This window comes from Eulemur rufifrons, chromosome 16 (genome assembly GCF_041146395.1).
Source record: "Eulemur rufifrons isolate Redbay chromosome 16, OSU_ERuf_1, whole genome shotgun sequence".
Lineage (NCBI taxonomy): Eukaryota > Metazoa > Chordata > Mammalia > Primates > Lemuridae > Eulemur > Eulemur rufifrons.
Window position 1 is genome coordinate 77,696,472 of NC_090998.1, and position 21,675 is coordinate 77,718,146.

Below are 21,675 nucleotides of genomic sequence, written 5' to 3' on the forward strand. Positions count from 1 at the left end.
TTCTCCAAAAAGGTGGCGAGAGCAGTAACCGTTGCTTGTATGGTTTAGAAAGAAACTCTGGTAATGCCCCCAGCCATTGTCATTAGGGTGTCTGTGTTTTAGGGAAGCAGGGTTTGGATGGTGAAACATAAATCATTATCATAAAAGAATTAAGCCTCCTTCCTTCAAGGAAAAGAGCAGCAGCTGAGCAGATGCAGATACCTGCCCAGCTACAGGTACTGTCAGAAGTGACCAGGGAAGAGCTGGCATAGTCAGGTAATGGTGGCTGCCATCAGTGAGCGCTCACTGGGTGCCAAGTGTTTTACTTACCACGTGCCACACTCTGTGCTGGCCACTGGGGTCTCTGGGATGCATCATCGTCATCTCTGCTCAAGGAGTTTCCAATCTGGTGGATGGGACAGATAGGACTAAAGTCCTTCACTTATTCATTGTTTATTTAAGACAGATAAATTGCTTAAAATCACTTGCTCATTCATCATTTATTTATTCCAATATTCAGGCCTCCCTGGATCACACATAATTAAATTTGGTGGTGGTAGGGGCGCTGTGGAGTGGGGGTGGGACTTAGGGAAGCCCCTCTTTCAGAAGTAGTGACCAATAGCTCGTTGTTTCTTTTCCTTCCAGGTGGGTCTCTTGTCAGCCGTCCCACACATGGTCATGACAATCATTGTGCCTATTGGAGGACAACTGGCTGATTATTTAAGAAGCAGAAAAATTTTGACCACAACTGCTGTCAGAAAAATCATGAACTGTGGAGGTACTGTGGATTTCATAGGTGGCTTAAGCAGCTTTTGTAGAATTAGAGTGAATGGAAGTGCAGAGTCTATTTTAGAGGTGATGTCCGATCATTGGGGTTGATCTTTTTTTTTTTTTTTTTTTTTGAGACAGAGTCTTGCTCTGTTGCCCAGGCTAGAGTGAGTGCCGTGGTGTCAGCCTAGCTCACAGCAACCTCAAACTCCTGGACTCAATCAATCCTACTGCCTCAGCCTCCCGAGTAGCTGGGACTACAAGCATGTGCCACCATGCCCGGCTAATTTCTTCTATATATATTTTTAGTTGGCAAGATAATTTCTTTCTATATTTTTGATAGAGACGGGGTCTCGCTCTTGCTCAGGCTGGTCTTGAACTCCTGACCTCGAGCGATCCACCCGCCTCGGCCTCCCAGAGTGCTAGGATTACAGGAGTGAGCCACCGCGCCCGGCCTGGGGTCGATCTTAAAGACCCTGAAGTCCACCTCCCAGTTGTCACCCAGCCTGGACTCGGGCAACCTGAGATGTGACAACTTAGCTGATGGCTGATAAATCAGGACACACCTACAACTGCAGAATTGTCCATTTCACCTACTCTGAGGCTAAAACAACATGATTTCCGGTTACATATCTGTTTACTGTTTATCCTTTCCATACATCCTTCCATTTTTATTATTTACTTCTGTAGTTTATTCCCTTTTCTCCTTCTTCCCTTTCTCCCTATCTACAGGTAAGAAACAGAAGAAAAATATTTTCTCTGAATAGTCTTTCCTCCCCACCCCTGCTTGTGCTTGGGGTGCGCGCGCGCGCACACACACACACACACACACACACACAGTCTCTTTCCTGGTTTATTTAGTTCCTGCTTTATGTTTTAGTTTTGTAAAGGCAAAGTGGAAGTTAGGTGATTCCCCAAAGAGGTAGGTGAAAGTAATTGGGAACCCCTGCTATGTTCATGATAGCTCACCTTTTTTAACTCCTCTATGTTATTATCTTTTTTGCTTTTTAGCTTTTTAAATTAGCATTTATTGAATGCTTTCTGTGCCAGACACTAAGTCTTTTACATACATTATCTTATTTAATCCTCATACCCACCATGTGGAGCTGGTACTATTACTATTCATATACACAATATGTAGTGAGGAAACGGAGGTAAAAATAAAGTGACTTGCTCAAGTGCAGATCCCTGTAAGATATCAGGTCTGTCTGAGTCCACTGCCAATGCCCTTAGTCACTTTTTGTTGCTACCTCTGGAGTTGGCTTGAGCAGGTAGGAAGTAGAGGATAGCGCCGCCTGTGGGCAAGAGGTCATGGCTGTGATATTAAGTTGAATAGGAGGGAATGAGGCTCTGAATCCAGATGAGCTGGGTTAGATCACCCTTTAGAAGTGAAGAATATATGGAGGGACACAGGAGCAGGTGTGATGTGTTCCCACAGCGTTTTGGGAGTAAAGTCTGATCAGTAAGACCGGGAACGGTCTGTCAGCTCCTGTTCTCCCAGCAGCTTGCCTGCCGGTCCCAGGCAGGGATGTTGGGTCGGCCCTTAGCTTGAGCTTCTCTGTAGGAGTCTGAAGGTTGGCAGATGCAGGCCTGCTCTCTGGTGGCAGGAGGTGAAGCTCTAGGACATTGCATTTAGGTCTCCAAGGTAGCTGTCGTAGGCAGAATAATGATCCTCACAACCTGGAAATATGTTTCCTCACATGTCAAAAGGGACTTTGCAGATGTGATTAAATTGAAGTTCTGGAGGTGGGAAGATTATCCTGCAATATCTGGGTGGGCCCAGTGGAATCACAAGGGTCCTTGGAAGAGGATAGAGGGGGGTCAGAGTTAGGGAAGGAGACGTTATGGTAGAAGCAGGAGTCAGAGTGCTGTAGCCACAAGCCAAGAAATGCAAGCAGACTCTAGAAGCTGGAAAGGTCAAGAATAGATTCTCCCCTGCAACCTCCAGATGGAATGCACTTCTGCAGACTGACATCTCGATTTTGCCCTGTAGGATCCATTTTGGACTTCTGGCTTCTAGATCTGTACAATAATAAATTTGTGTTGTTTTGAGCCACTAAGTTTGTGGTAATTTGTTACAGCAGCAATTGAAAACTGATATAGTAGCCAAAGCCTCACTCCTCTAATTATTAAATTCTGCTCCAGCTGAATAGCTCTCCACCGCAGGCCCTGAACATATCTTTTTGTCTCTGACTTTGTTCACTCCCTTTCTCTTTGCTGTGAGTTCCACTCACCTTCACCTCTCACCCCAGTTCTCTCCACGTATCCTTTCTCATTCTGCTCAAGTCTTCTCCTCTTGTGTTTCTTTACAGCCGTCTCATTCTCCAGTGATCCCTCTGAATTTGTCCACATGACTTGATTGGCAACTCATCATGTGCTACCTTATCACAGCTCCCTCAGGAAAATGTTTTAGGCAGATGGAATAGCATGTGTGATGGCCCTGAGGCAGGCAGGGATGTTGCATATTTGAGAACAGAAGGAAGGCGAGCCACATGGTTGAGTGGAGTGGAAAGTGTTAGGAGATAGGATCAGAATGCTTGGCTGGGGTCAGATCATGGCAGGCCTGGTTGACATATGCAGAGCATGGGTTTTATTTGAAACACATTGGGAAGCAAATGGTTTAAAGTAGGGGGGAAAAAAAGCATGATCAGTGTTTCCAAATCTGGAGAATGGAATTCAGGACACGAAAGAAAGGAGGCCAGGTAGGAGGCTGTTTCAGTTGTCCTGTCAAGGGAAGATAGTGGCTTGAACTAAACTGGTGGCAGTGGAGGTGGAGGGAGGTGGGTAGATGTCTAAATCCTCTGAGCCAACTTTCCTCTTCTTTAAAATCCAAATAATAATATTCACTTCAGGTGTTAGTTATGAGAGTTAAATGAAACAATGTAAAAATGCACCTACCATGGTGTCCAACCTATAGAAGGGTCGCAATGAATGTGAATGCCTTTTTCTTCTCCTGTGTTCGAGACACTGAAAAAACCAGAGGTTTTCCAAAGGAGTTATTCAACAAATATCTGCTATTCAATTGTATTTCCCTTGACCAAAAAATGCACTTTTAAACCAGTAACTTGAAAGAAAGTTCTGGATTTAAACACTGTGTTTGCACAACCTCTTCTAACCCAGATGCCTTGAAGGTTCTTGAACACATTTTGTGGGGATGCCTTGTTCATATGTCATCTGCTCCAATACCTCTGCGTTGTTTCTCCCTGACTGGGAGTGATGGTGTTGGGTGGTGGTGATGAGAACCCTCAAAGATGTTTAATTGCTAACACAGTGCCTGGTGAGAGCAAATCCTTTTTTCTGCAGAAACAAGGATGCATATGTGGAATCTCCCCGGCCCCTCTCCTATCTTTTAAAAATACCTCTTCACATGTCTCTTAATGTTGTTTAATATTTTGACATAGTAGGACCTGTGAGTCCTACATAGTAAATTAAAAAGAAAGAAACACCACAACAACCCATGTTGTCTGCTTAAATACAGAGGTCCTAGACTAGATGTAACTATGTAAAATGAATTTTGTGCCATTGCTGAAGAATGCAGATTGATTTTGAAATAGCAAGCCACTTGCATCTTTTTCTAGAAAATTTTAGTTGGCTTCATGTGTCCTAAAAAGAAATACAGAGGACATTTTTCATCTGAGAAGGATCACACATCTGTTGGACCCAGTCACGTTCTTCTTTTCTTCTCCATAGATAAGGGACCTGTGCTATTGCAATCATTTAAAGCAAATAGATCACCTTAAGACGTGATGTTTCATTCTAGTTCATTGAGAATCAGGGCACATTTCCCAGATGCTCAAAGACAGGTGCCAAATTCTTGCACTTCCCTCTATAGTAAATGCAAAGTGTGACTGAGGTAAAAAAAAAAAAAAAAAATTCTAATCTGGTTGAATCAGTTGCCTATGTGAACTTTAGACTGTTTTAATATGAAGTGAAAATTTTCTTAGTCCTTTAGATCCTAGTTTTGTTTCTCTTGGCAACTCTAAATAGGTTCACTTTCAAGGATCTCTTGATTACCCCTAAAGTTTAAATTTTGTCCTTAAGCTCCTGACATACAGTCCTATCTCCAGGGCTTTACCTGTTGGTAGAAACCATTTAGGCTCTTAAATGCTTTTTCTTCTTTTGGCAATTTGGCCAAGATCATTTTTTTTTCTTACAGATGAACTGATGTATCATTCATAAGTTTTATTCTTTATACAATATCTTTTCTAATTCTTTGGGGGGAATTAACTTTCTGTACAACCTTTGTTGAGAGTGTTAAAATAAGTTTCAGCCAGATGCCACGTTATTTAAGATGGGCCACTCTGAAAACACTTAGAATTAGTGTGTAAAACACTAGCGATTTTTTCCCTATACATAATTTAAAGCGTTGAAACAAAATTAAGAACGAGCAGCCATGGCAGAAAGCCCACAGTTTTAAAAGCACTACTGCTTCCCTCATTTCATTTGATCCTCTTTAGATGTCATTTAAAACAGCATGTGAAAATATGGACAGGAATGAGAAAATGTGTGTGATTAAGAAACAGCTCACAGAGCTGTATGTCCACAACACAGACGGCTGTATACAGGATGGGGTGGCAAGTGGAAAGACGAGTGCTAGCAGGAGATGACACAGGCACAGCAGGAGGGACTTACTATACCACACTAATGATGTGGAGCCCTTGACAAAAGCTTTCACAAAGGAGTGACTAATCAGGTCACGTGGTTTAGAAAGACAGTGGTGTGGTGAATGGATGGGAGGAAGATGAGACGGGAAGACCACCAGAGAGGCTATTGTAGTGTCCTGGTGAGAGGTCACAGGACCAGGACTAAGACAGTGGCAGAGGAGAGGGAAGTGGAAGTTGGATTGGACAGATATTTCTGATTTTTATGTGAAAGCTGAGGAAGAAGGAGAAGTCCAAGATGATCCTAAGTTTCTGCATGGGACTTCTGGCCACCATGCGTTGAGCTGTGCCCATGTGCCCTGCACAATATCTCATATACCCGTTGCCATTTCATCTTCCAATGTCCTACAATGTTGTAGTGTTATCCCTATTTTGGGGGACAAGGAATCTAAGTGGTAAAGTAACTGGTTCAAGATCACACAATTAGTGATTTTGAGGTAGAATCTGCACCCATGCCTGTCTGACTCTGCTGAAGTCTGGGTTCTAAACACATGTGGATAGATTAATTTAGAGAAGGAGAAGAAAGTACATGGTGATGGTGGTGGTTTGCTTCATTTTGGTAGTAAAAAAATAGGGGAACAGAGACTTGATTTGGGCATGTTGCCTTTGAGGTAACTGTGGGACAGTCACGTGGAGATGTCTGGAATCAGCACAGTCTCCAAATGAAGCACCACTAATTGCCTCCCTCCTCCCAGGGCATGCCATATACTTGGAAACGGTATTTATATCATCTTTCCGTCTGCCATTGGCTGAAGTTGGTTTTTTTTTTGTTTGTTTGCTTTGTTTTTGGTGAGAAGGAACTTCTTCATAATTTCCTCATTTTTTTTTTATTGTGCTAGACTCACTTATTCTGAATGAAAGAAACAGAAAGTACTTTTGTTCTGCTGTATTTTCTGTGTAAAAATCTCATTTTTTTTTTTTTAAAGAGGCCTGAAAACTTGGTGAACTTCTGAAATGGAAGAATTTTGACTTCTGCTTTACAAGTGATGAGGTGCTGCTTTTTGTTTCAGATAGTCACTACAGCTTTCTGGTTGCTTTTGGCAATAAATATTAGAGTGTTGTCATTTTGTTTTTATGTGAAAGGCCGTAACTTATGTAGTCAAAGGGGAATCCTTGCCAGTATATCAGCAGGTTTCAGTATTTAGCCATGGCATAGGTAACTACCGACAAAGCAAAGAATAATTAACATCCCTCATCCCACGAGCATCATTGGAACCTGTTGGGACCATTTGGTACCATTTGGTGTTCAGGATGCACAAGAATAATGTTAGGAAGCTCACAAACACCCAGGTAATATTAGTATAGTCATGTAGTCATGTAACAAGTAATATTGTTAGCACTGTATCAGAATGTATGTACTAAAAACTTAGGTCTGTGGAAATATAGATTAGTTCTTATTTGACAAATTAATGAACCTGGGCTGCTGCGTGTAAATGACATTTTTCCCTCTACTTTTTCCATTTGCAGGTTTTGGCATGGAGGCAACCTTACTCCTGGTGGTTGGCTTTTCCCATACTAAAGGGGTGGCTATCTCCTTTCTGGTGCTTGCTGTAGGATTTAGTGGCTTTGCTATTTCAGGTAAAGTGTACTTTGGGTTTCCAGATTTTATCTATAGATTCAGCAAGTCTTGGGAGGAAGGAAGGACAAGGATATTGTATTACCAGAACCTTCTTTCAGAAGCCAGGCCACTCCCAAGGAGCAGGACCGCTGCCCAGAGAATTTCACCTAGTGGGAGTGACTTTGTAAGATCACAGAGGACTGGGCTCAGGAGCCCAGGCGAGCTGGGATTGTCCCCACTTATTTCGTCACGGGAAAAGACACAAAATGCCAGTGACCCCTGTGGGGGCCAAGCATGCATCCTGGGTGAAGCGGACTTTCCTACTTCAGCCCAGGTCACCTTCCCTAAGAGAGGCTCCTGTGACTTTCAGTCCTTACCTCCTGCTAGAGAACCACTAATGTCAGCTCAAATGGTGATGTCACTTGACATATAGCCATAGAATCAGAAGGTTTTGTTTTTTAGAGTGAAAAACTTCTTTAGATATTTTCCTACTCCATTGCCTTCATTTTACAAACAAGAAGTGCAGGTCCAGAGAGGGGAAGTGACTTTCGAAACAGAGTAGAGCAGGTCACAGTTACAAGGATGATGATGTGAGCGGACGCTGACCAGGCGCAGACTCTGTGCCAGGGACCATTCAAAGCCCCCTGTGTGTATTAAGCCCTGTCATTGTCACAGCTACCCCAGGGGAGGTCAGTGATATACAGGAGCAGTAAACTAGCCTCCTGTATGGGAGAGGCCAGAGTGCAGTCATACCAGGTCATAAAGACTTCAGAAGCTCCCTGTGCAAAACTAGGTGAGAGAGTAAAATTCAGTTGTTTGTCTCTCTTTAAAACACTGTAACAGTAAAAATTGCTTCTTACAGAAATGTTTTCATATATTGCATCTATCTTATAACATTGTGAAGCAAGTACAACTGTCACTATTTTACCGATATTTAACCTAAAGCTCAGAAAAATTGGGTACTTTCCTAATGTGACACAGTTGGTGGCAAAAGAATAAAAGAACAGAACAGTTTTGCCTAGCTCTAAGCCTGTGCTCTTCCCATTGCTCCAGGCTGCCTTAGATATCAAGTAGAGTGGTAATGTCCCCCGACAGAAAAAATATGGCACCTCTGGTCTAAACAACCCAAAGAGATAGGGGGTGGTTGTATCTATCAAAATAAACAGAACTGATGGGTAGTTAAATCAGAAAAAAAATGTCTATGTTAAAAGTAGCTTTCAGCTAAGAACTTAGGTTTAGAGGTGCATAGACCTGGGTTTGAGGCCTTTTTTACTGCTTATTACTTATAAAAGAAAACATTTGCTAAATTGTTAAGATTCTCAAGCCTCAGTTTTCTCACTCAGAGATTGGAGAGTTGTAGCAGCAACTGCACAGGGTTGTTGGGAGGCTGAACAGAGGTAATTAGTGCATTTTCTTACACTTCCCATGAGTTAGGCACTGTTCTTGGCACTGGGGATGTTGCAGTGAAAAAAACAGAAGATTCCACCCTCATAAAGTTTGCGTTCTAGTGGAAATAAAGCCCCTAGCTTTATTTATGTGAAGCCCTTAGCACAGTGCCAAATGCATAACAAAATTAATAAATATTCACCATTATTGTTCTGTTATTAGGTACTGCCGCCCAGTGCTGCTCAGACTTTACTGTGCATAGAAATCACCCTAGGGTCTTAGGGGATGCAGGTTCAGAGCGGGGCCGAGGGTCTGTGCTTCTAGCAAGCTCCCCAGCACTGCTGCTATGGGTGGGCCTCATTCCAAGTGGCAAGGATGGAACAATCATGACTTGCTTCCAGTAGGATGTAGAGGAACACTTTGCCTATATAACTTTGTGATGCAAAAGAGATCCATACCCTGTCCCCAGGGAGATTGAAATGTTCAGGTTCATGTTGCTTCCTTTCTTCTGATTGCCAGTTTTCACAGTCAGAAAGAGAGAACCCTAATACCCCAAATCATAGCAGCTGCTTTTTTTTTAAAGGCCTTACTGCATGCTTGCCACTTTATAAACGTGATCTCTTTTAACCCCCATCGCAACCTGATGAGAAGGGTATGGCTACATCCATTTTATTGGTGAGGAAACTGAGCCATGACTTAACTTGCCCAGTGAAGCTAAGTGGCTGGGATTGGAATAAAGGTCTTTCTGACCCAACAATGACACCATGGGAGGGAATGGGGACGCGGGGTGATAATTCCTCAGGATCTGGTGTCTGTCACCTTTCTAAGGGACAAATATGGATGCTAGGGAAGACTGTTTGGCACAATTCAGGAGCTGACTATAGACAAGAGAGCTGAGACAGTTGAGGTTACAAAGATGCAAAGGATGAGAGATGCCTGTTTGGGGAAAGGTCCTATGTACAGAACAGCTTGTGTGCAATGTTTTTCATCTGCTACAAAAATCTGTCAATATCTCAGTTTCCCAGTGATTCTCCCCTCCCCGAACACCAGGATTGTGCAGCTAGAAACCTAAATGGCTTTTCTCACATTATCTTTAGCTGAACACAGATGCCCAGGCTTTGTATCAGAACAGAATACTCAACAATCACATTAATTGCTTCTTATCTCTGGGTTCTTTTCTAATAAAGTGTTTATCACATTCAAATCAACAGTAAGATTAATTAATCTTGCAGCTGTTTTATATTCTGATTGTCTGGCACTTTGATCTGAAAGAGAAGGTATGTTTATTACCAAAAAAAGGTTTTCTCAAAAATCCTCCATGAATGGAGGTAGGAAAAACCAACCAATTAACCCAATGTGCCAGATGAGACAAAAACAATTTTTTAATCCTATTTTCAGGTTCTTTGCACAGAATAGAGAATTAAAAAGCCGAGCAAAACCAAGCAAAGGAAAACAAAAATAGGAATAAACAGAACCTACAACCCCCTTGCCACAATTTCAGTAGTTCAAATCAGCAATTAATTAAACAACTATTTCCTGAGTAACTACCATGTGTCAAGCACTTTGTTAGTTCAGGGAAGATGGTGATAAACAAGACAGGTGGCTGAGCACCCATAAAGAGCATGCATGTTGGCTTTCACCTGTATGTACCATGCAATTAACAGATGTGATTTAACTTAATTCCTACAACAACTTTATAAGAGTGGTTATCCCAGTATATATGAAGAAACTGAGATTCAGGAAGTTTAAATCCTTAGTCCAGGTTTGCATCTCCATTAAGTGGCCAGAACTGAGGTCTTTCTGACTCTAAAATGCACCCCTGGAGTGTACGGGCAAGATTGGCTTCCAGTGCCTTAGGTCTTCCTCATTCATGGCCTTGCCCTTCCCTGCCTTCACACCTCCGCCTTCATTCCACTCATTCTTCTCTCCCCGAGAAACGGATTAACAGTGAGATGTTGGGGACATTATTTCACCACTCCCAGCAGCAGCATCTTTTGATGGGAGATCTCAAAGAGAGGGAGCTGCATGGCAGTAGCAGGTGCAGCAGTAGCAGGGTGGTGGTAGTTAGTGCCGCCTAGCTACTTGCCAAGGGCTCTCACATACGTATTTCCCCCTGAGTCTCATATCACAGGTAAGTAGTAACAGTAATATTATCCCCATATTAGAGATGAGGAAACAAAGGCTAAAAAAAATAGTCATCTATGTAGTGGAAATAAGATTCAAAGCCAAATTTGCAGACATTTTCTCAATTGAGAAATAAATCAAGTATATGAAAGTTATATTTCATAAATTACAGAGGGTTCTGCCAATGTTGGTGCAAATATTTATGATGGAAAAGCCCTCTTTTCATGATACCATGTGGCCACTGAAGCAGGCTGACCCATGGCTGCCTTTTAAGAGTGAGTAGAGAGCTAGGAGTGGGTTGAAGCGTGGTTTGGTTCTAGTTGCACTGTATGGGATTATGTGATTATTTACTCTGAATAAATGTGATGCAGGCTCTTCAGTATTGCCCCAAGCACCATATTTTGGAGTTCTGAACCTACAAGGTACAGATGCCCTAATTCCGTACCTATGGAGAGTCCATGGCAGACATTGCTAATCAATCGCAGCATTGTCTACCGACGCTGCTTTGTGCAGACAGAGGCTGACAATCTTGAACCCAATCTCTTGGTCTAGGAACTGATATCCATCAATCATATGCTAGAGGAAACCAATAGATTGATGAGGGTTGGGACAAGCTAAGTATTTTCCAAAATGTATTTGGAATTCTATTCTTGACTCTGATTTTGAGGTTTTGGCTTCCCTGTAGGTTTTAATGTCAACCACCTGGACATTGCCCCCCGCTACGCCAGCATTCTCATGGGCATTTCAAATGGAGTGGGAACCCTCTCTGGAATGGTCTGTCCCCTCATTGTCGGTGCAATGACCAAGCACAAGGTAATGGTCTCCTTTGTGGCTGTGGGTTACGGTATCGGAGGACTGAAGCACTACACAAACTTGAGATTTCAAGGTTCTGCTCCAGCCTGTAAATGTCTGTCCTTGATCTTGTCCTTGATCCAAGTCAGTTAGACTTCTTTTTTTCTTTTCTTTCTTCTTCTGTTTTCGAAACCATTGCTTGTTGCTGGCACCGGGGCTAATTGTTGTTTTGTTCCACTTTTCTTAATTGAGAAATAAAAGTTCGGGGAAGAGGTGTGAAGACCATAGAGACTGTTTAGAGACACAAAGAAGAAACTGAGGCAATCAACTCAGGATAAATGAATTACCCAAGATCGTTTTATAATTCTAAGTGATTAAACTTTATGCCCTATTTCTATCTATTGCTTAGCATGTTCTGGCATAAAAGTATTAGTGCTGTTATACTTCCTTGTTAAGAGGAAAATAAACAAGACATTAATGATCCCTTCCAAGAATGTACAAGGGTGTGGCACTCAGTTACTGAACCTTTGTGTGTTTAGATTAGGGTGGATAGTAAAGGAAGATCACACGATCCATCCAGAGTTCATTTATAGGCCACATGATTTCTTTATCTTTGTCACTGAAAGCATTTTGGAATGCTGCTTTCTGCAAATAAGAATTTTTTGATACCATGGGGTTCTTACCCAATTATTTTTTTAGTTGGATAGCCTATTATAAATATAACTACAGAAATGTTTCCAGCTTCTTGGAAAAGAAACTGTGAGATAACTTTTCTTCTTGACAGAAAAGAAAGGTAGGATTTAGAGATTTTATAGGCAGAGGATCTACGTTTTCCCTCTCTGTTCATGAAATGATAGGGTTGGCAACGTGACTACTAAATCCAAGGTATAATACTATCTTCCCCCAACTTTAAACACAAATTCCCATTATTTTTTGATTTACTGTTTTTTACCTAGAAAATATGATTATAAATAAGCTATTGGCAGTCAAGGGTGAGCACTTGAATGGCTCAAATATTGTCTTGTTTCCAACAGTAAGCAAGAAGGTCACCTCTGATATTTAAAATGGTGGGTTCCTAAAGTAAGTTTAATTTAGCTTACTATGTAAGAGGAAACCCCATTTGGGCATTTAAAAAAGCTATGGAATGGTGCTACATGTATTTTTTGCATGTTGTTTATTTTAAAATGTATTTTCTTTTTATTTATTTATTTATTTATTTATTTTGAGACAGAGTCTCGCTTTGTTGCCTGGGCTAGAGTGAGTGCCATGGCATCAGCCTAGCTCACAGCAACCTCAAGCTCCTTGGCTTAAGTGATCCTACTGCCTCAGCCTCCCGAGTAGCTGGGACTACAGGCATGCGCCACCATGCCCCGCTAATTTTTTCTATGTATATTTTTAGTTGGTCAGATAATTTCTTTTTACTTTTAGTAGAGACGGGGTCTCGCTCTTGCTCAGGCTGGTCCCAAACTCCTGACCTCAAGCGATCCACCCGCCTCGACCTCCCAGAGTGCTAGGATTACAGGCGTGAGCCACCACACCTGGCCTAAAATGTATTTTCTAAATTAAAAAAATTAATATTTATTGTAGTTTCTAACTTTCATATTCACTGTAGGCTTAACATTCCTTTGTTAAGTTTTTCGTTTAAATTAGGCTTGGATCCTGGATGTTCCTTCTGACACATGTCCTCCAAAGAAACACAGCATTGCCTTTGGGGTGAGCAGGTGCTTTTGTCCCAGGGGAGGCCTCCAGGACATACTGTTAATCTCTGGTTTTGGTTAAAACATTAATTGGCACTTTATTTCCTTGCTTAGACCCGTGAAGAATGGCAGAATGTGTTCCTCATAGCTGCCCTGGTGCACTACAGTGGTGTGATCTTCTATGGGGTCTTTGCTTCTGGGGAGAAACAGGAGTGGGCTGATCCTGAGAATCTCTCCGAGGAGAAATGTGGAATCATCGACCAGGATGAATTAGCCGAGGAGACAGAACTCAACCACGAGAGTTTTGCGAGTCCCAGAAAGAAGATGTCTTATGGAGCCACCACCCAGAGTTGTGAGGTCCGGAAGAAGGAATGGAGAGGACAGAGGGCAGCGACCCTTGATGAGGAAGAGCCGACCTCCTACCAGAACGAAGAGGGAAACTTCTCAGACACATCCTAATGAATGAGAGGCACTTCTGTCTTCTCACCTTAGAACCAGAAAGTATCCATACCTATTGCCTTCCCCGTAGCCCACCTGGCCAGAAGGTCAAATATGGGGACATGGAGGGAGGAAGGGGGAGGGGAGGAGATTTAATCCACAATAGAGAAAAGAGAAATATCTTTCAATGACACTTTATAGGTATGGAGCTTGCTCTGCTCTCAGTTGATAATATGTACATACATATTTTTAGATTGGCAGTTGACCCTTTTCTTAAAGAACTGAACTGATTCAGAAAGGAATGACTAGAAGAATAAGGGAAACAATACCATACTATTCAAAGAAATATCGAAGGAAATGGGAATTTCTTTCCTCTTTGGCCTGGAGAAGAGTGAATAAGAGTTGCCACCATGTCTCTGAGGGCAGCCATGTGGAGGAGGGATTCCCATGCTGTGCCAGGTGCTTTATAAACAGTCTTATTTAATCTCCATACCTCTATGACATACATTTCTTATCCCCATTTTACAACTGAGGAAACTAAAAGCAACAAGAGATTAACTTGCCCAAGGTCATTCTCCCAGGGCCAGTGCTGAAGATTGGTAAAGCACCAATTTTAGGGAAGATTTCTGCTCAGTGTAGGATGGACATTTTTAATAATGAAAACTGAAAATGAAGTAGGTTTTCTGGGTGATTCCCTATTTTGGCAGGTGTGGGGGATGGGAAACATTTGGACTGATGTGGGTTCAAACATTGCCTGAGGGGCTAGATTCAAAGACTCTTAGAGTCCCTACATTATCCGAAGAGTCAAATGGTTCTGTGAACTCATAATTTTTTAAATGATAAGGGTCACAGACTATATTAGAGATTGAAATTAAACAAAAAGAAAGCTAAGAAAAAAAGCCAAATTTCCAGGAGTCTGATGGTCAGAATAACTGAAAAGGAGTAACCAAGATTGGTTATTAAATTTCAACTGTCTGTAATATCCAGAATGTGGTTAAATAATGTTCCAAATTACTTATAAACCTTTAAGACATTTAATAATTTAATAAGTAGGTTCATGTGTTTTGCTAGGTAAAATTCTCTTGAAAGTGTCTTGTGTTTTAAAAAATGTATGTCTTTAGCCTTTTCTGCTGGGGATTATATCAGAAAGTTTGATCAAATTATAAAAAATTATGATTGAAGTATTCATACTGACTCTCTTTGGAATGATAATGTAATAGTAGTTATAAAAGGAAATAGTAAAATGAAAACATCTGGGACAATTAAACCTATAGTTAGTGTTGAAAAATTCATCTTTACATAAGACAGTAACATGAATATTCTGTAGATATGTTTGGAATTTTAATGTTGGCATGTAAAGGGTTATTTGAAAATAAAATTATTTTCTTGTTCATTTGTTTTGAAAATTTTATTTCTACTTTCAGAAGAAAAATATAGTATCATGGAAAAATTATAGGTTTACTTGTAGTTTATTAAAGTGTTTTTCCTAATTTCTCTTATATATATTTCTGGTCCCTAGTTGTACCAGTGGAGTTGTAGTGTATTTTATTAAAAAAAAAATAACCTTGGGAAAAAAATTGTCTGACTCTTTATTAAATAATATTCTTTATATCGCCAGAATACAATTTATGTTATCAATCATCTTTAAATCTCTTTAATGAGTTAATCCATGTAAGTCCCTTAGAATAGTTCCTAGAACATAGAAAGTGCTCAATAGCTATGCTCATCATTATCATCTTTTAACTTTTTTTGGAACTTTTCAGTTGTAAAGAAAGCATATTACATTGTTTTTATCCATTAGCCACAGACCTTATTGTGAAACTTCTAATAAAAATATTAGAAATTTATGATGGCCAGTGTTTTATTTTTTCTTGTGTCAATAAAGTCAAATAACTATATTAAAAAACCTCATGATAAAATAATATTGTGAATTGTGACAAAAAGTTGTATTCATTTTGCCCCTGTCTTGTTCTCATAGTGTGTATTTTTTTTTTTTTTTTTTTTTAAAGGGAGCCCTGGATCGTGTTAAAATCTTATTTTGTCATGATGGGTTTTTCTCTATGTAGGTTGCATTGGACAAATAATTACATTTTAACACCAGACTGATGCAGTTTGCAAGTCACCGTACGTTTTGCTGCAAATGTCCATTTGTAGAGCAGCCCCTGCAGGCAGATCATCGATTCTAGCAGGAATGGAAGGAGGCCTGAGGGCCTGGATTCTTGAGACAAGAAAAGTTTGATGGTCTTTTCCAAACAATGAAAGTTTTGGAGATTCTTGAATATGACAAAAAATATTAATTATGCAAGAAATAATGGCCCATTTGTTATCCCTGCCTGGATATTAAATTCAATAGGTAAAAATTAGAACCTATTATTTATATTTTACACTGCCTCCTCCCAACCCCAACAAACTTGTTCTTCTGTTTCTGTTTCTTATCTCAGTTCCTCACATCATCCTTTTACTCAAGCTAGAATTCTTACAGTCATCTTTAACCTCTTAAAAAAATTTCCTTCTCTCTCTTCCCTGCCAAGTTAATTTAATTTAATTTACAGTCTGTAGATCCATGTCTTACCTTGGCTGTGGAAAATCCTCAGCTATTATCTCTTAAGGTATCGCTTTTGCTCCATTGTCTACTGTCTTTCTAAGAGTTCAGTCAAATGTATTCTAGATTATATGCAGGTCTGTTGACTATCTCTTCTATGTTTTCTAGCCTTTTGCCTCTATATGTGTCATTCCGGATATTTTCTTCTGACTCATTTTCAATTATGTATTTCTCTCTTCAGGGAGGTCTAATATGGAAAAATCCACCCATTGTGTTCTTAATTATTAGTTATTGTATTTTCAGTTCTAGAATTGTTATTGATTCTCTTTCATTTCTGCTATGTCTTTTAAAAAATATTTCCAGGCCTGGTGTGGTGGCTCACACCTGTAATCTTAGCACTTTAGGAGGCTGAGGTGGGAGGATTGCTTGAGGCTAGGAGTTAGGGACCAGTCTGAGCAAGAGTGAGACCCTGTCTCTACAAAACAGAAAAATTAGCTGGGTGTGGTGGTGTATACCTATAGTCCTAGCTACTCAGGAGACTGAGCCAGGAGGATCGCTTGAGTCCAGGAGTTTGAGATTGCTGAGAGCCATGATGATGCCACTGCACTGTAGCCCAGGCAACAGAGCTAGACCTTGTCTCAAAAAAAAAAAAAAAAGAAAAAAAAGATTCCAGTCCTCTACTAAAGGACTATGCTATATGATTTTCAATCATATATTTTATTTCCTGGAACATAGTAAGCTCATTGCTTTAAAGTCTGATCAACGCCAATATTTGGAGATCATGTCATTCTGTTCCTATTTCCTGTTGGTTTTGCTGGTTCTTGTTTGTATTATTTTAACTGGGTCTATGCCTGGTTTTCTTTGATTATATCAGACATTGTATTTGTAAAACTGTCTGTAGAAATAATTTCAGCCTTAAAAATAATGTTTTCTTTTTTTCCCCTCCAGGGAACTTTTTGTTTGCTTCTTCCAGGAGCCCAAGGCATTAACAATCTGGGATCACTTTAGTCCAGTTGCAGGGCCTGAGAATTCCAGGCCACCCAGGTGACTTGAAGCTGGGAAACAGGCTGTATAAAGGCGCCTTTACTTCCAGTTCACCCTGACTCCTACAACACACACTGCTGTGTTTTCACCAGATTCCAACTTTTGTCCCCAGACCAGGCTATCAAATACTGGATTTGTCAGAATTAACAAATGCTTCCAGGAAAAAAGTGGCCTCAAATGTTGAGTTCACTTCTCTGGATTTTCATCTTCTGTGATGGTCAGATGGGAGCCTGGAAATTTTTCACTGCCATGTAGGTTTTCCAATGCTTTTGAGCAGAATTTAAAAAAAAAAAAAATTCTTTGTTTCACTTTCCTAGTGTGAACGTTGGTCTGAATTACCTAATCTGCCATTAACAGATACTGAAATCTCTTAATTTTATCTTCACGAATTCTCTCAAAGGGCCCTATTTCCCTAGGGATAGTGTGGCAATAAATTAAACCCCAAATCTCAGTGGTTTAATATAGCCAATGTTTAGTTCTCTCTTGCTTTACAGCCTGAATGTGGGTTGGGTTGGGATGGCGTAGAGTAGAGAGGCTTGTTCCAGTCACTTAGGAATCCAGGATTGACTTTTCTCCACTCACCATCTTGTAGTTAACTATCTGGAACATATAAATTCTGACATCACCACTAAAGGAGAAGGGAGAAGGAGGCACACTGGGTTTTCACTGCTTCACTTAGAAATAACACTGTCACTTTTGGTCCCTGTCTATTGACCTACACTAGCCGTGTAGCCCTAACCTAACTTCAAGGGTGGCTAGGGAATAAAAGGGAGCGTGTAGATTAGCGATTAAGCACTAATTACATCTGCCACTCAGCTCCAGCCTTGTTTCAGGGTCTTATGACCTCTCATTTAGCATGTTGAAATAGTTTCCTTGCCCTTAGTGTCATAAATGATGTGATGCTGCCATGTGACATTCTGGGAGATCTGCACTAGGTTGTAGGGAGCAAATCTTTGTAGGGGAAGGAGTTTTGAGTCTCCTCCAGAAGAGACCAGAGGCCTCAACGACATTGATTCATTGGAATAAAATAGATTCTGACCTAATTCAAACTTGAGTTAATAACCACATGGGCTAATTTGAAGGGACACGGAAGTTGAGCTTTCCTTTAGATTACACATAGTACTGTCTCCCAGGCCTTATACCTTAGCCCTCTCCTTACATAATCTCATTTAATTCTCATGGCAACCCAGTTAAAAAGGCTCAATGATTTATTCCCAAGCATTTATTAATAAATACATGGTAGCTCAGAGCAGAATTTAAACTCAAGTCTCCAAAGGCCATATTTTAATCTTAATTCTTAATTAAGATGAATAATTTAATCTTATTCTTAATTTTTAAATTCTTAATTTAACATGAAATCTAATCAAGATTAGATGCATATTTTAATCTAATATTAATTAAATTATAATCTTAATTCTTAACTTTTAATCTGTTCTCCACAGCTTCTCCTGGCTGGCAGTGTTTCCAGACAATGGTGTTCTCAAAGTCACAAGAGTGCCCCAGTTATTTCAGTGAGGTGTGATGAAACTGATGGAATGAGCCCTGCCAGTTTAGTCCAGACCCCAGGATAGGGACAGGTGAAAAACCAGATGAACCTGTGAGATCTCTCTTCTCACCTATTGCTGGACTGGAATGAGACTTGAGAACTCGCTACATTCCCCCTATTTCCCTGGCTACACGTGTAGGTAAGACAGGATGGTCGCACCCAACGCTTACTGGGTTTGTGTGTGTTGGGGGCGGGAGGTTTGCCAGGAGGCTGAATTTTCCCCAGGCATCCCAGGTAAGGAAACAACACCGTCCAGCCACTCAGTACATGTCCTGCTTAGAATAGGCGATCAACAGATACGTTCTTCAAAATCTGATGTGATGTTTAAGGAAGATTGTGCTGGTCATGGTACTCAAGTTGACTTGTTAAACAGGGCAGATTAAATGACAGTATTTGTATCTGCTTTCTAACATCATAATATTTTAAAAAACTGCATAAACTTGCCAGGATGATGTGAAAGAGGGAGAAAAATCACATTTGGAAAGCTGAATGGGGATGCCTGAGGTTTAACTGACTTCAGCAGAACTGAGTGAAAAAAGAAGGAAGCTGTTTCATGATACCACACCCAGGAAAGCTGCAACACTGAAGGCACCAGCACCAGGTACCTCTGGAGGACAGAGTGAGGGGAATGGAGTGGGGTGGGAAGAGGAGGGCTGGAAACATAGGATTGGTTGAAAGTTAGGGGTGCTGGATTTAGCAACCCTGTTGAAAGTGCATGGAAGGAACACATATAACCCCAGAGTCTCTCCCACCAGCTCAACCACAAAAATGTCCCTCTCCATACCTAGTGGAAGATGGGAGGTGTTTTCTGGAGGGGAAACTCTGGACTCAAGAAAACACATCATAGCTGAATATCAGCCCCTAAAGTTAAGAGATTTTAGTCTATTTTGGTTATTGATGTATCTTGAGTACCTAGAGATGCCTGGCATTTAATAGCCACTTAGTAAATATTTGTCAAATGAATGAATGAATGGACTTTATTGAAGGGAAATTAATTAAAGGGAAATTAATTAAAAGTTTGCATGCTGAACATTAAAAATTTCCAGGTGCTTTCTTGGGCTGACCTTCCAAAATGCTGCCAGTCTGAATCATATCCCTTCGGCAAGGGAATTAGAGGATTCATGGGGTGAGGGGTGGGAACTCGCATACTAAGAAAAAGGTCTTACAGCGATTGACATTTGGGGGTTTCCTCACCAAAATATGCAGCTCGCTATGGGGCTCTCTATGGGGCCCACTCACCAAGCTTTACCCATGGGAATAGAAATCCTACTATTTATTAATTCATTCTCATTTATTAAACAATTATTTAGCACATATAATGAGCACCCCAATTTTTAAGCACCTATAATATTCTAGGCATTAGGGATAGAAAATAAGTGAATGAAATAAGTTTTTGCTCTTGTGGGTCTTACATTCTAGAGGATAGACAGGAAAAATAAGGCCACTGACTAGTAAATCCAGGACCTAGTCTGCCAGAGAGTGCTCAGTGCTGAGAACAAATATTAAACAGGTAAGGCGGATGGGGAGTGTGAGGCTGGTGTTAGGCTGAGTGTTCAGGGATGAAGTGACCGTGAGCAGAGAACTGGAGGCAGCGAGGGAACAAGTCAAGAGTAGTTTGGGGCAAAGGGTTCCAGGCAGAGGCAAAAGCAAGGACAAAGCCCTGACGTGGGGACATGCTGGGCAAATTTAAAGAACAGCAAGTCCCTTAAAGTGGTCAGATTCTGGACATACCTCGAAGGAAGAAGAGCATTTACTAAGAAGCAGGAGACTAGGAGCAGGATTTGTGGGGGGAGGAATCAGGAATTTCGACTTGATTGATTTTGGAGTTTTCCTTGCCAGTTGGTATCTACGTGGAGATTTCAGCAGCACAGTGGAAATACAGTCTGGAATTCAGGGCAGAAGTCAGAGCTTGAGCTATGCACTTGTGAGTCATTATCATATCACATTGTTGTCACATAAGGCCAGGAGACGAGATGAGATTATCAAGATTCTGGTGCAGAGAACATGACTTAGCCCTAGGGACGCTCCAACATAGAGAGACCAGGAAGATGAACAGGAACTAGCAGATGAGACGGAGAAAGGGGGTAGGGATGGGGGAACAAGAGAGAGTGGCGTCCACGGCCGAGTGAAGCAAGTATGGGTGGAAGAGAGCACGGTCAGTGTGTCAAAGCACGGTCAGTGTTGTCTCATCAAGTAAGACAAGACAACATGCAGCTCTTTGTCGACTTTGACAGGAACAGTTTCAGTGTAGTGGTGAGGACAAAACCCTGAATGGAATGTGTTCAATAAAGGGTGGGCTTTTTGTTGTCTTCCTGTTACTTGTGAACCGGACACCCAGGGATTGCCAGACAGTTCAGGAAAGTTTCCAGCATGAACAACAGAGACCAACACAAGCAGGGAGAAAGGTGCTTGGAGAAAACCAGACATCACAGGGAGCAGAATAAATCTGACTTTAGAAGAGAAGAAAAGATATCGCATCCATGTGACAAAAATAGAATTCTATTTTCAAAAAAGGAAGATACATCCAGAGGAAAAGCAAATGGGGCTAGAGAAAATCTTGGGTCTGGGAGGTCATTTAGGAGTCTGTTATAATAATTCAGAACTGAGGGCCTAGACCAGGATTTAGGCGATGAAAATGGGGAAGAGGAGTTATAGAAAACATTAAAAGAATGTTTTTTTTTCTAAAAAATGTAATACATGCTTCTTATAGAAAAGTTTTAAAATATAGATGAATATATTGAAGAGGATAAAAATTACCCTACTATTATAGTAGATTTAATAACTTTTAACTCTTAGGCACATATGCCTCTAGTCTTACTTCTATACGTATGTATTTTTGAACAAAATTGGGATCATACTGTATATATAGTTTCATATCCTGCCTTTTGCACTTAACCATACATAATAAATTCCCATGTCTATAAATATTCTTTGAGAACATGATTTAAAAAAAATCACTGAGATATTATTTACATACAGTAAAATGTACAAATATTAGGTCTACTGCTTAATTTTTACCTATATATAAATACACCTATTGTAACCAATCCCCAGTGGTAACCACTATTCTGATTTCTATGGTTGCCTGAACTTGAGCTTTATATAAATGGAATCATACAGAATCAGTTCTTTTGAATCCT

The 21,675-nt window shown here is 40.7% G+C and overlaps 1 protein-coding gene across 2 annotated transcripts in view; it reads left to right on the top strand.

Annotated features, from left to right (window-relative positions):
* SLC17A8 (solute carrier family 17 member 8) overlaps positions 1–13,520 on the top strand; it is a 48,971-nt gene extending 35,451 nt beyond the window's left edge. For both annotated transcript variants that reach the window (XM_069490497.1, XM_069490498.1), the window contains 4 exons: positions 625–757; positions 6,876–6,986; positions 11,162–11,289; positions 13,080–13,520. In XM_069490497.1, coding sequence (XP_069346598.1) covers positions 625–757; positions 6,876–6,986; positions 11,162–11,289; positions 13,080–13,424 — 717 coding nt within the window. In that variant the 3' untranslated portion in view covers positions 13,425–13,520. The remainder of the gene's footprint in view (positions 1–624; positions 758–6,875; positions 6,987–11,161; positions 11,290–13,079) is intronic.
* Positions 13,521–21,675: the final 8,155 nt, after the last annotated feature.